General features: G+C 44.6%; 1 protein-coding gene across 1 annotated transcript; it reads left to right on the forward strand.

The window, feature by feature from the left end:
• The first annotated feature begins 5,136 nt into the window (after nt 1-5,136).
• On the forward strand, nt 5,137-8,313 carry LOC103608271 (protein SSX1-like). Its single transcript, XM_008592721.1, has 5 exons — nt 5,137-5,205; nt 5,670-5,784; nt 6,117-6,215; nt 7,372-7,491; nt 7,960-8,313. The coding sequence occupies exons 1-5, from the start codon at nt 5,137-5,139 to the stop codon at nt 7,971-7,973; spliced, it is 417 nt and encodes a 138-aa protein (XP_008590943.1). The 3' UTR covers nt 7,974-8,313.
• The last annotated feature ends 6,745 nt before the right edge of the window (nt 8,314-15,058 follow it).

Genomic DNA, 15,058 nt, shown 5'->3' on the forward strand with positions numbered 1-15,058 from the left:
AAAAATAAAAGTAATTCCTTACTACTACTACCACATTACAACAGACAAATGTCTAAAGCACTGTATTAGATTAGGAGGTGTGACTCACCACTGTAGATCCCAATTTTTCCAGGTAGAAAAAGACACAAAGGGTCCAGGAAGCCAGCATGAATACCTGGGTGATGACAGAGGGGTCCAAGGGGCAATCAGCACTCCATTGGAATCATGGCACCATTAACATTCAAAGAAAAACAAATCAGGATTTAGTAAGAAAAGACTTACTTAAAAGGATTACTGCAAGGCAGGGAAAGTGACTATTAAAATAGGAAAGGGGGAACAATTGTAATAAGAAGAATGCTGTGAGCATAAGGTCTGCAAGGGTCTCAAAATCAGACAGAAAATGGCTTTTCTGCAGAGGAACTGAATAGGCATTTCTCAAAGGAAGATGTACGAATGGCCAACAGACACATGAAAAAGGCTCAACATCACTCAGCATCAGGGAAATGCAAATCAAAACCACATTAAGGGGCCGGCCCAGTGGCGCACTTGGTAGAGTGCGGCGCTTGGGAGCGTGGCAGTGCTCCCGCCGAGGGTTCGGATCCCATATAGAGACCGGTCCGCTCACTGGTTGAGCGCGGTGCGGGCACGACACCGAGGGTTGCGATCCCGTTGCCAGTCACGAAAAAAGACAAAAAAAGGAAAAAAAAAAAAACCCACATTAAGACATCATCTCACCCCCCAAAAATAGACTGGCTATTATTAAAAAGACAGAGAATAACAAATGCTGGCGAGGATGTGGAGAAAAGGGAACCCTCCTACACTGTTGGTGGGACTGTAAAGTGGTGCAGCCATTATGGAAAACAGTATGGAGGTTCCTTAAACAACTTCAGATAGAACTGCCATACAATCCAGCAATTCCACTGCTGGGTATATATCCAAAGGAATGGAAAGCATCATGTCAAAGATATAACAGCACCCCCATGTTTATTGCAGCTCTATTTACAATAGCCAAGAAAGCAACCTAAATGTCCATCATGAGACAACTGGATAAGGAAAATGTGGTCAATACACACAATGGAGTATTACTCTGCCATAAAAAAGAATGAAATATTGCCATTCACAGCAACGTGGATAAACTTAAAGAAAATCATATTAAATGAAATAAGCCAGGCACAGAAAGAGAAATACCATATGTTTTCACTCATAAGTGAGAGCTAAAATAATAAATATATAAATAAAAGAATGAAAGAAAGATACAGCATTCACAATAATCCATTGAACTTTCAAAAGGAGAACTGAAGATACTAGAAGCAGGAAGGGAGGGAGGAGGGAGGAGGGAGGAATTGGTAAAGGTCCACGAATAGCAATGAAAGTGTATATTATTGAATATAACAATTATTCTGACTTGAGCATCACATATTACTCATCAATATTGATATTCAACTCTGTAACCCACAGATACATACATTCAACTATGTTGCAATAAAAAAATTGAGTAAAAAAAGAAAAATATACTAAAATAAAAAGTTAATCGCACACACAAAAAAGAGAAAGGATAAAAGAAATAAGCCAGACAAAAAGGAAAAATAGCACATGTCCTCACTCATAAGTGGGAGCTAAGAGAGAAAGGAAGGAAGGAAAGAAAGACCACAGTGGTGTGTTGGACTTGCAGAGGGAGAGAGCATACCTAAGGTTGCAGAGTGGTGGGGATGGGAGGTTGGGGATTAATTGGGTGGGGGACACAGGGAATAATCACAATTTGTGGTAATGGGCATGCTGATAGTATTGATCTGGCCATCACATCTTGGACACAAGTGGTGACGGTCAGCTTTATACCCCATGAATATGCATAATCAATTTTTTTTTTTTGTCTTTTTGTCTTTTTTCGTGTCCGGCAACGGATCGCAACCCTCAGTGTCGCGCCCGTACCGGACTGGGACTGGCACTTAATCAATTTTTTTTAAGAAAGAGGTGATTAGGTCATGAAAGCTCAGCCATCATGAATGGATTTATGTTGTTATCATGGGAGTAGGTTCATTATCTCAAGAGTGAGTTGTTAAAAAAAAAAATGAGTTTGGCCCTCTCTCACTCTTGAGATTTCTTGCCCTTCCATCTTCTGCCATGGGATAACACAGTATGAAGTCCCTTGTCAGATGTGGGCCCCTCAACCTTGGACTTCCCAGCCTTCAGAACTGTAAGAAATAAATTTATTTTCTTTATAAGTTACCCAGTCTGTGGTATTCTGTTATAACAACAGAAAATAGACTAAGACACAGACCATAACATCCACTATTGCCTCCCCTTCACTTTGAGAGCATCTGCCAAACCAAGGTTACTTAATCTGCAATTTTCAAGAACATGGCTTGCTCAAAGTAGGCAGACTGCTGACATAAACCTGGGAATGGAAAAAAAAAAAAAAGCTTCACTTTCAGTGAAAGAATGAGCTAGAAATAAAACCACCTCTGTCCAAGGGACTGTGCTATGGTTTGAATGTGGCCCCTCTGAACTTCAAGTATTGCCAGTGTGATAGCATTAAGTGGTGGGGCCTTTAAGGGGTTATTATACTGAGGGCTACTCCCTCATTAATGGGGTTAAGGCCTTTTAAAAACAGGGTTCACACAGCTGTTCGGTTAGCTTGCTAGCTTGTTAGCTTGCCCTTCTGCCATGTGAGGACCCAGCAAGAAGGTCCTCACCAGACCAAATGCTGGCACCTTGATCTTGGACTTCCCAACTTCCAGAACTGTGAGAAATAAATTTCTATTCCTGATAAATTGCCCAGTCACAGGTATTCTGTTGTAGCAGCAGAAGTGACATTGAATGGAAACGTAAAAAGTCCTCTGAACATTTATAGCCACAGGCATGCCACCACTATTCTTCTTCTTCTTTTTTTCTTAAGTATGACCGGTAAGGAGATCTTAACCCATGACTTGGGATTGTCAGCACCACGCTCTCCCAAGTGAGCAACCGGTCATCCCTATATGGGATCTGAACCCGTGACCTTGGTGTTATCAGCACCACATTCTCCCGAGTGAGCCACGGGCCAGCCATGCTAATTATGTTAAAGGTCATTTGTGATTTTAAGATGCATGTATTCATTCCACCAACCAAGAAATAGTTGAAGCAATGTAGAAGAATAATTAAAAGCACAGACTATGAACTCAATTCACCATGGTGGTGAATCCCACCTCTGTCACCCACTGACTGTATGACATTGAGCAGGGTGCTTAATTCTCTGAGCCTCGGTCTCAACATCTGCACAATGGGGATAATAATAGACTTAACTCAAGGGAAGGTTGTGAAAATTAAATGGGAAGATGCACATAGAAGGCTTTGTGCTGGGCACAAGGGTCATTATCCTGTCTGTGCCCTAAGAGAGCTGTCTGTCATTCTAGAAGGGGCAACTTAGAGAGATCAGGCCTGTGAATGGAAAGCCCAGGAGGCATCGCCGACTCACTGGAGGCACTTAGGATGGGCACAGGGGAGACTTCCTAGAGGAACTGACGTATGAGCCTTCTGAGGGAGACAGAAAGCCCTAATTACATGGATACTCATTTTAATATTATTGTTATAAATACTATTACTCTCAAGTTTCTGGCTGTCGAGTAGTATAGAAAAAGCACAGATAGAAGTTTATTATTTTTTTAAAGTTTAAATTTCTTAAGTTACTATGTAGGTCCTCAGGAGGACCCCATACTCGAAGAGGTTAGAGAATTACGGGAAGGATTTGAGATGGCAACCTGCCACATATCTATCATTTATTAAAACTGAACAAGAAATGCACAGCAGAGGTTAGGAATATGTGGGTTGAATGGAAAGGGAAAATCCGAGCATATGTACTGACAAGCACTTAAACAGGCCTACAGGAACCTGGAGTAGCCAATCCCAGCAGAGGGCAACTTGCTTCGGGCCAGAAAATCAGAGTATCCGCACCCTTCGGAAAGAAGTTTCTGCCCCCTGGAGCCTGGACCGAGAGACCCCACTCCTGCTTCGCTTGTCCTGCCCACTTTCCTGACCTCTGATTAGCCAGATCAAGTTCACTAACTGCCCTGATTGGTCCATCGTCCTTTGGACGTCTCACGGCAGAATCTAATCTCCTCGAGTGCCACTTTGCTACTGCTTCGCCTCTGAGGTAGGTTCTCTCTAAGGGACACACGGGTTAAGGGGGGCAGGTAGAAAAGCTAGGAGCCTCTTTAAAACACTCAAGTGCTTGGGCCTTTGCCGTGTCTCCTGAGATCCCCAAGATCGTAAAGATCTTAGGACTGAGAGACGACTAAAACCTTTCGGGGCAATCCCCATCAAGCAGAGATAAAACTAAAACTATCTGCGGTCTGTGAGACTTCCTAATTGCTGTTCCTGAGGGAGGCAAAACTCTCCTCAGCCTGAGAAACCCCTAATCAGCTAGACGCCCTTAGATTTTCTCAACCAGTGATAATGACAAATAGCCTCTGCCTAAGGAACTACTTTATTGCCTCCTCTTGGATGAAACAGCAATATTCTTGGCCCCAGAGACCCCTGAATGTCCTCTCCCGAAGATATCCCCCCAATTCCTTCAGTTTGGGGAGCACCAGATCTTCAAATGCCCCACATTCTCCTCACTCTAATAATTTCCAATTAACACAGTAATAGCCTCTAAATCCACTGATCTGCTAACGATCTCTTTTTCTCTCCAACAGAACCCACATTTCTCTGCCTGACAACCCAAACTCATCGATCAGAGAGACCATGATATCTGAGATCCACCTCCTCCCTCCCCCAATCTTAGAACATCCCCACTCAGTAAAACTACACACTCACTTCACTGCTTCCCCAACAAAGGTCCTTGTCTTTACTTAAGGATAAGCTAAGCTCCATGGGAACTACTAACAGCAATGGCTAACCCCCTCTCAAAGACTCAAGGCTGTTTTGCTCATGCCCAGAGAAAACCTGTCATCCCTAATCAATACTTCTGCCAGAGACTCCCGGCCCCCTGGTTTCATCTGACTTCTCCCCATGTGCTTTCTCAGAAATGGATAAGCCTAGGTTGGAGAAAAGTAGAACTTAATTCCAGATGACTGTGTGTGGCCATCCCTCAGTGCCTTCACTCTCCACAGGACCTTCGGTCTTGTGGCTGGAGAGACCCAGGCTGTGTTCCTTGCAGATCAGACTGTTCCCGGTGCCATGAACACAGGCAGCTCCTTTGCAAAGAGCCCCGGAAGGGATACCAAGAAATCAGAGAAGAAATGTAAGGTGAGGTGATATGGGGGAGTCAGAGGAGTGGCCCAGGGGACAGTGTAGGATGACTAAATTTCTGAGGAGGTGAGGACAGAGGAACTGGCGACAAGGAGCAGGGTCTCAGGAGGGAGATCTAGAGGGTGGGAAGGAAGGAGCTTCCCTCCGTCACTGTGTTTCTGCCTAGCATCCCCAGAGACAACAGGTCTGTGACCTTGCACTCTATTTGGTGACTGTCGGTCCATTCTGGAAGGTGGGAGGAGAGCAAGCCAGCAGCATTAAGCACCTGCTATGTGCCGGGGGAGAGGCTAGGGAATGTCGCCCATATTCTGTCAGTTAGCCACGACATTAACCAGGAAGGATGATTATCCCCAGTTCTCAGATCCTTCACAAAGGTCCTGCGGCAGAGGAAGCAGCCCCAACTGAATGGCAGACACGTCTAGCTGAGTTGCTGCTGCAATTTATTTTTCTTTCTTTCCTAGGCCTTCAAGGATATTTCCAAATACTTCTCTAAGAAAGAGTGGACAAAGCTTGGATACACAGAGAAAATCACTTATGTGTATATGAAGAAAAACTATGATACCATGACTAATCTAGGTAACGGGAAGTTCTGGGTACAGACAAGCCTGGGTACACATGAGCATCCCTCAGGCCCTTTACGTGCTATGGCTTCTTCTTAGGCTGCAGCAAGTGCCCCACGCTTTCCTTTTGTGCAGGGAGAAATCCCAAACAGCTTCTGGGCATTCTGCCTGTATGGAGCTGAAGGTAGTGACTGGCCACAGTGGAGCTCAGATCTGGCTCCTGCGAGTTTCTCTCCCATCGCCCTTCGTTCTGATGAGCCTTACTGTCTGTGTGGCATCCCAGCACCCCACCCTTTCTTCCTCCTCTCAGATTGTCTCTTAAGGAACAAACATTTTGCTTCTTTCTAGGTCTCAGACCTACCCTTCCAGTTTTTGTGTGTTCTGATAAACAGGCCACTGAATCCCAGGGGAATAATTCTGATGAAGATCTGAACCACGAGAATCAGGGTGAGTGGACAAGAAGGGACTGGAAAGGGTCTGCTCAATCCCACCTGTTTTTCAGTCCAGCTGCCTGGGAAAGATTCTCAGATGCTTGCTTCCTCACGCACATCAGGGCAGAGTTAAAAAAAAAAAAAAAAAAAAAAAAAGTTGGATGCAGAAGGTTAAGTACAGAGGCCACTCATATAAAATTCTAAAACATACAAAATAAGAATGTATATTTTATGGATAACAAGGAAATGGTAAATGTATAAAAATATGAATGGGAATAAAACCCTTCAAATTCAGGAGAGTGGTTATAAGTGAAGAAGGCAGGAGGGCACAGACTGGTAAGGGCTGCACAGACAGCTTCAGCTACGACTTGGTTATACTGTTTTTTTATATTTTGAATAAAGAAATCAGACATCTGAAGTAGTTGTAGGATAATGTTGCAATCCGACTGGATTCAATATTACTCCCCATAATTTTCTGTATGTTTGAAATATTTCTTTTTTTTAAAGGATATGTTGTTCTTTATAAACACTGTTAATGAATCAAAGGACAATTAAGAAAATTTTAATTGAAGTATAAATCCACCAAAAACTTCCAGAGTCAATTTCATAACATCACATAGGTATTGGATAAATATCTTAAGAAAGTGATTTAATGCATTATGTAATTGAAGATAGCTGTTTCCCTGTATTTTATCACAACCACAGTCTTCTCACTCCCAATCAAACCTGAATCTATGTTTTGAACTTGGAAAAGAGCTTGAGAGAGCAATCCCTCCCTTGCACACACACACACACACACACACACACACACACACACACTGAACTTTCCCATTTGTCAGTGAGCAGAAAAACATAGTGTGAAAACAAGGGACAGATTCTAAAGTATGTGCCCTTAACAAATATATGCTAAATGAAAGAAGGTAGGAGTGAATGTTCTGGCTAGTGAAGAGGTTGAGGATCTAAAGCTGACAATGGAAGGAGCCAGAAGCTAAAACTTTAACTGGCATTTGGTCCGTGTTGGTGCTGGTCTAACGTCTCAGCCTCTCCAAGCCAGAAGATGTAAAAAACAGAGGATGTAGAAGGTCCATGGGCACTTGGGAAGGAGGAGGCATCTCCCTTTTGACAAAACAGGGCCTAACATTCCCTGACCTACCCAACCCTCATATACCAACTCTTCTCCATCACAGGACGCAAGAAACAGGGGAGGAATGTCTGGACCAATAGACTGAGGAAAAGAAAGAATCGAGCAGCATATGAAGAGATCAGTGAGCCTGAGGAACATGACTCACTCTGTAAGTGACCCTTCAGCCCATCCTCCACACCCCTGCAAATGTGCTGTTCTGTTATGCTACTGATATCCCATCCTGTCACTTGTTCCCCAAATCATTCCCTTCTCCTAATCCCTTGGGGTGCAGCATTAAGGCTACATGATCAGATTTCCCATGCACTTTCTACTCCCTGCCCTGTATATCCAGGGATCTTCCCTACCCAGGATGCTATGGGCTCCCAAACCCCAGCTCAGCTTCTGGTGTGCAGGCCACACCTTCCTCTAGCCTAGGAATTCATAAGGTAGGTGAGGGAGTCACTGAGGCTCAAGCAGAAGATTCGCTTGCGGAAGCAGCGGGAGGTGCGCACAGGTCCTGAGGTCGGGCAGAATCAGAGCGTGTGGGACCTACAAGTCAGGACGAGGAGCTGACCGTTGAGTTACCAGGCAGTGGGAACTAACTGCCACTTATTTTCCTTCTCTCTCCTTGCCTCAGCCTCAAAGATGTGACATGTGCCTGTGATGAGAAGCAGAACCTGGTGGCTTTTCACGAACATGGGCCTGGCTGTGAACTCCTGGCCATCAGGTGTACAGCAAGTGAAAGGAAGAGTTCCCAACAGCACGCAGTTAAGCATCATTTTTCTTACTATATGCCAAGCACTCTGTTAGATATTAGTGTTTCATTGTTGAGCAAGACATATACTTAATTCCTATTTCTGTTTGTGTATCCATGCACCTATCTCACAAAACCAGTACTGTCAGGTATTCTCTGCACAAAACATCATTACCCCCCTCTCTCCCCTGAGGTGACTACTGAGGGCAGTTCTGAGTGTTTAATTCTACACTTTTTTCTCTGCATTTACACATACACACAGGATACCACTATAAGCATCTCCCGCCTGCTTTTCCTCACTCCTAATGTGTTCTGGACGAGTCCGTCTCATTCTGTTTCATATTCAGTGGGAGCTCCATGCTGCAGAACCCCATTATTCATTTACCGTGTGTCAGTCACTGACAATTAATAAACACTTAAAAACTTCTCCTAGTTGTTTGCTCCTCTTGTTCTTGTGCACACAGCTCTGAGCACATGTGTGAGTGTTTCATTAGGACAGATTCTTAGAAGTGGAATTGCTGCATCAAAGGAGTCATTTATTCAACGAACACCTAGTGAGTGCATACTGTGTGCCAAGCACTGTTCTGGGTGCTGGAGCGACATCAGGGAATGAGGCAGATAGATATCCCTGCCCACGTGGAGTTGGTATTCTAGCAGAGGATGTTTCCAGTTTTTATCTTGATAGACACTGTACATCCCAGTACTGGGGCAGGATTCTGCAGCAGGTGGTTGGACACCTTGGCCTTTGCTCTCTGAACGACCTTCAGGTCCAGGGGCTGGGACGTTCCATTTGGGAGGACACAGAGATAACACCATCAACCGGAGAACGTGGAGAATTCGGGAAGGAGTGTCCACTGTGGGGCCATGTGGTGGACAGGAATGAAACAGTCCACTTAGTTTTGATGCAGGGGAGAAACAGATAAAAAAAAAAAGTCCACTGGACAAGGGCATGGGACTGCCCATCAAGAGTTTTACAACCAAGGGCTTGGGGGCTTGCAGAGGGGATGAAGACTTGGGAATGGAACAGTCCTGTCCATTGCGGGGTGCAGAGATAGGATAGTCAGCTCTGGGGAAAGGTAAAGGAAAGTATATTTTGGAAAAAATCATTGTGTGTGTTGGGAGATATTAAGGCCACCAATGGGCATAAAACATCAACCTCAGATGAAGACAGGATTGGAGCTTTTTTGACGGTCCATGGCCTATCACCTCAGCGTCCTGGCTCCCACCCAGCCTTGGAAGGCAGACACTATCATCATTATGCCCATATTATAGATGAAAGACGGAGACTCAGACAAGTGCCAGGCGTCTTGCCAGAGCTCCTACAGCTGGCATGTGCGGGAGAGGCTGGGTTTGGAACTTACTGTGACTTTAGAGACATTAAAGAGAACAGGTGTGTCTGGTGGGGGGAGGGAGAATTGAATGAGTCCTGGGTTCTGTCCCAAATCTCAGGGTAGAGGACGTGCAGCCATTGTCCCAAGTCAGGGATCCCCCAGAGAAGGGGAGTACCGAGAGAAAGACGCAAGAGTCCTAGCAGTGGTGGGAGCAAGGGAGGACACAGATATGCAGGGTGGACAGAGAAGCAAGGGAGACCCAGGGCCAAGCGGGGGCTGCCACGGCCGCTGGAGGGAGAGGGGAAGAGCGAGGAGGGAGGTTGGAGGTGTCAGTTGGGTCTGGGGACAGAGGTTCCCCAGAACTGTGAGCGTGCCCTGCTTGGTACTGCCGGGAGATGGATGCAGCCCGGGTCAGCATGGACATGGCTCTACCTGTGGCTCAGACAAAACAATTTTTAATTTACCCCAACATAGTTCTGTATTATGAAAACGTAATATTCTGCCCTTAGATATTGAGTACTTTATTCTCCATGCAAATAGAGGAGGAAATACCCCAAAAGAGATACTGAAGGATTTGGATTTTCTTTCTCCCTGGGAAGGTGGGATCCATGGGTTAGATCCCCCAGCACACGAAACAGGCACAGGGAAGGGTAACTCGAAGATTCTGAGTCACGACAGGGAATGTTTTCCCTTAGATTCCTTGGGTAGATAGCACTCCCCGCCCCCTACCTCTCCCCTCACTTCTCTCATGTGACAGATCCAAATTCTGAGATGCAGGGAGACTCTGGTTTTGCCTGACCCCAGAACCAGCCCCCTCCTCTCACCAAGCCTGGGACCCAGTGTGGATAGATGTACTCTTCTGATGAGGATCCAAAGTGACTTTTTTTTTTTTAAATCCAGTCTTAGTTTTGTTTCTTGTTCAATAATTTCTTAACTGGTTCTAAAACTAATCCTTGTTCCTAGTAGAGACTTGAGAAAATGCAGGGACCTGTGAAAGAGAACAGCAGATCTATCACAAGAAAAGAATTTTGAGCACTGTTCACCAAGACCCACATTAAAGAATACATTTTGCAAGTGACCTTAAAACAAACGCTTCACAAAAAAAAATGCTGACCCTTTATACATATGATGCGCTCAGATATTTTCTATTCTGTTCTGTGGTGTGCTATGTTATTTCATTCTAATTCAGTAAAAACAGGAATTCTTGGGCTGGCTAGTTACTTGGTTGGTTAGAGCATGGTTTTGTAACACCAAGATCAGGGGTTCAGATCCCCATACCAGCCAGCGTGAAAAAACAAAACAAAACAGGAATCGTGTTCAGGACCCACAGTTCTATTGACCTGCTCATGGGTTGCAACCTGCAGTTTGGAAAGCCCTTCTCCAGGGTCCCAGTGTGTGTCTAACAAGCAAATCGCTGCTTCGAATCCTGCTGGGAAGGTTCAAGGAAGCCTCATGATGCCCCCTCTGAACCAGGGCCCCCTGGGAGATGGTGACCCGGAGGCTTCCTGCTCCCTTAACCCAGGCCTGACCACAGGAGGGGTGGACATGTGGAGAAGGGGAGGGTTCCGTCATCCCAACTTTCACTCTCCTGGCAGGGAGGGATATGCGGTCAGAGCAGGCTCGGTTATCCTGAGGTGACAGGCACCCACAGTTTGTTTCTCACTAAGGCTATGTGTTCATCCTGTGTGGACCAGGGATCTTCTCCATATTATCCAGGACCCATGGACACAAAGCAGCCACACTTGTGTCCTGGAAGAGAGAAAAGAGTGGCTAAGCATGAAATGACTCATCAAATGGCCAAGTCTGACCTTTGCAAGGGCGGGAGAGTGCTGTCCTCTGAGAGGAGAGAGAGCTAAGATATATGTGAACGTTCTAAAGTCAGACACAAGGAGGGTGTAGCATCATAAAAGAGAATGTGGTGTGGGGGAACTGCCTAACCCAGTGGTTCTCAACAGAGCAGAGGGCATGCATTTTGCCCCCCAGGAGACATTCAGTAATGTCTGGAGACATTTTTGGTTGTCCTGACTGGGGGTGGGGGTTACCAGCATCTAGTAGGTAGAAGCCAGGTAGAATCCTGGGATTCTGCTAAACATCTTATAATGCACAGGATAGCATGCACACACACAAAGAATTATCTGACCCCAAATATCAATAATGCCAAGGCTGGAAACCCATGATTAAAGGAATGGTAGTTAAATGAAAAGACTGTAGGCATCAGACAGAGGAGATATCTCGATGTGGGTAGGCAAGTAGAAGGATGGTACAGTTTCCAAGTCAGCCAACTTATCATAGTACATGTATTAAGCTTTGACTGTGAGTAGAGCTCTGTAGGAAAGGCTGACGAGGTGAGAGACTGGTTTCTTACAGGCATTGCAAGGGAGAAAGTTGATGGTGCATGTCCCTACTGTTCTGAGGGCCACCTCAGCTCTATGTCAAAGGTATGTGTGTGTGGGTCTAGTTCTTGGCTTTCTCTTCTGTCTTGTGGTCAACTGCCCATCCCTGTGCCAGCACCACCCTATTTCAGTGAGTGTAGCTCTACAATGGGACTTCTGTCCAGAAGGCAAGTTCTCTCACTTTGTCCTTTGTTAGGCCCTTTGCACATCCAGGTACATTTTAGAATCTGCTGGTCGAGTTCCATGATTTAAGAAAAATAAATCCCTGTTGGAATTCTGACTAAAATTCCATTAAATATATAGATCAATTGGTGGGGGGGGGCAGGTAAGGACATCTTTACATTGTTGAGTCTTCCTATCCAAGAACCTGGGCTATGTCTCCATTTTTAAAGTCTATTTATGTCATCTATAAAGTTTTAGAATTTATTGCATCCACAGTTTGCACGTTTATTGTTAGATTTATTCGATTTAATTTCAGTGTCTGTTGTTATCATCTCTGTTTCTTACAAGAATTTATGATGCTGGTGGGGGATTGAGGCTCAGAGACATGCCCAACCCCTGTGCTCCTGTTCACACTTGAAGTAACCATAGAAGGAGCAGACCGTACACTCCACCAGTACAGACAGAAGGCTTGACGTACTCTGCCAGGAGAAGACACCATTCTCACTGAAAGTCAGCCAACCAACCACATGTAGAAGAAATTATTATTATGGGAACCATGGTCCTCATAACATTTTTACTTTTGATGGAACATTAGACTTTAGAGATCAGGAAGGTACTGGGTGGGGGACAGAGGCAGAAGCAGAGACTAAGAGATTGACAAAACAGTGGCTCCATAGTACTTCCAGGATTTAGCTCAGTTCACTTTATTGGCTTTGTTAAGATTTATTCTCCTGGACCAAAACCTGGGGTCCTAGGCAGGAGCCCAGGACAGCCCCCTCATCCCAGAAGCAGGCAAGAGAGCATGCCAAAAACACCACTTTCACATAGGTGGTCCATCACAGCCTCTGCCACAGCCATGGCTGCCATAAAAGTGGCTCAATGCCACAGCAGCAGCCACAGCCACTGAGCAGGCAGCCTGTCAGACATCCTCCTGCAATGACACAAAGAGAGTCACCAGCAGAGACCAGAAAAAGAAGAGGATGTCTCTCTCCTCAAAGGCCACTCCAGAGTAATAGAAGAAGCAACAATTCTATCAGATGACTGGATATCAATGTAGAGATACAAGAAATACAAAAACCCAAGAAAATATGACACCACCAAAAGAATACAATAATTCTGGGCCAGCCCGGTGGTGCACTCGGTAGAGTGCGGTGCTTGGGAGCGCGGCGGCACTCCCGCCGAGGGTTCAGATCCCATGTAGAGACCGGTCCACTCACTGGTTGAGCGCGGTGCGGGCGCAACACCAAGGGTTGCGATCCCGTTACCGGTCACGAAAAAAGACAAAAAGGAACAAAAAAAAGAATACAATAATTCTCAAATACTAGACCCTATAGGACAGGAAACCCTTGAAATGACTGAAAAGAAATTCTGAGCAACAATCTTAAGGAAACACTGAGATATGAGAAGACTCAGTTAGACAACATAATGAAATGAGAAAAAAAAATCCAGGATATGAAGGAGGAAATTTACAAAGAGATTAATACCTTAAAGAGAATGTAGCAGAGCCTGGGCGAGTGCACACCAACCAGAGAGGTGCCCCCTGGAGAGGCCCAAGACCCACAGTGACCATGCACCCTGAGGTGCCAGCATGACCAAGCAGGTAGGCATCACCGCTGCCGGATTCCCCCCCCAGCCCGGGTGAGTGGGCACCGACCAGAGAGGCCCGAACCTTCCACCCACACGCACTGAGGCAGCCGTGCCAAACTGGCAGTCCCAGTAGGATCCTCGCCAGACAATAGTGTCGAACCAGTGAACTGTGAAATCCCTTGCCACAGTGACTAAACACCAAAGGAAAGATACCAGAAATATGAAAAATCAAGAAAGTACACCACCAAAGGGTAATAACTCTCAAGATCTAGATCCTATAGAACAAGAAGCCCTTGAAATGTCTGACAAGGAATTTTGAGTGATAATTCTAAGGAAAGTAAATGAGATACAAGAAAATTCATCTAGACAACACAATGAAATGAGGAAAAGTATACAGGACCTGAAAGAAGAAATGTACAAGGGAATCAATGCCCTGAAAAAGAATGTAGCAGAGCTTGCCAAGCTGAAGAATTCATTCAACAGAATAAAAAACACAACAGAGAGTTTAACCAGCAGGCTTGTGGAAGCAGAAGAGAGAACTTCTGACCTTGAAGATGAGCTGTTTGAAATAATACAGGTAGACAAAAAAAAGAAAAAAGAATTGAAAACACTGAAGAAAATCTAAGAGAGATATCAGACAACCTAAGCACTCAAATATCCAAGTCATGGGTATTCCAGAAGGGGAGGAAAAAGGAGATTGCATTGAAAACATATTCAACAAAATAGTGGCAGAAAATTTCCCAGGTATAGAAAAAGACACAGATCTTCAGATTCAGGAAGTTCAAAGATCCCCAGACATATTCAACCCAAAAAGTTCTTCTCCAAGACATGTTATAGTCAAATTGGCAAAACTCAAAGACAAAGAGACAATCTTAACAGCTGCAAGAGAGAAGCATCAAATCATCTATATGGGATCCCAGATCAGACTAACAACAGACTTTTCATCACAAACCCTAAAAGCCAGAAAGGAATGGGATGATATATTCAAAATACTAAAAGACAGAGATTGCCAGCCAAGAATACTCTACCCCACAAAGCTACCCTTCTGAAATGAAGGTCAAATAGTATATTTCTCAGACAAACAAAAACTGCAGGAGTTCACTACCACATGACCACCCTTACAAGAAATTCTCAAGGGAATACTGGGTTTGGTACCTGAAAAATAGCTACCACTGCCATAAAAACTCAAGAAAAATCAAAAACCACTAGTAAAATAAAAATGCTAACAATGAAGAGAAAAAAAAGTTTATCTACAACCCAAGAAACCAACAAATGCAGAAGACAAACAGGAAATTAGAAAGAAAAGAACAAAAGACACTTAAGACATCCAAACAAAAATCAATAAAATGCTAGGATTAAATCAACACTTTTCAATAACAACTCTTAATATAAAAGGAATAAATTCCCCCACTCAAAAGACACAGACTGACTGGATTAAAAAGGTGGATCCAACTATATACTGCCTTCAAGAGACTCACCTCACCTATAAAGACTCACATAGACTAAGAG

Source organism: Galeopterus variegatus, unplaced genomic scaffold (assembly GCF_000696425.1).
Source record: "Galeopterus variegatus unplaced genomic scaffold, G_variegatus-3.0.2 Scaffold8234, whole genome shotgun sequence".
NCBI lineage: Eukaryota > Metazoa > Chordata > Mammalia > Dermoptera > Cynocephalidae > Galeopterus > Galeopterus variegatus.

Coding starts and splice junctions, on each gene's coding strand:
- LOC103608271 (XM_008592721.1), top strand. CDS start 5,137: ATGAACACAGGCAGCTCCTTTGCAAAGAGCCCCGGAAGGGATACCAAG. Junction 5,785..6,116: donor TGATACCATGACTAATCTAG/GTAACGGGAAGT, acceptor GCTTCTTTCTAG/GTCTCAGACCTACCCTTCCA. Junction 6,216..7,371: donor TCTGAACCACGAGAATCAGG/GTGAGTGGACAA, acceptor TCATATACCAAC/TCTTCTCCATCACAGGACGC.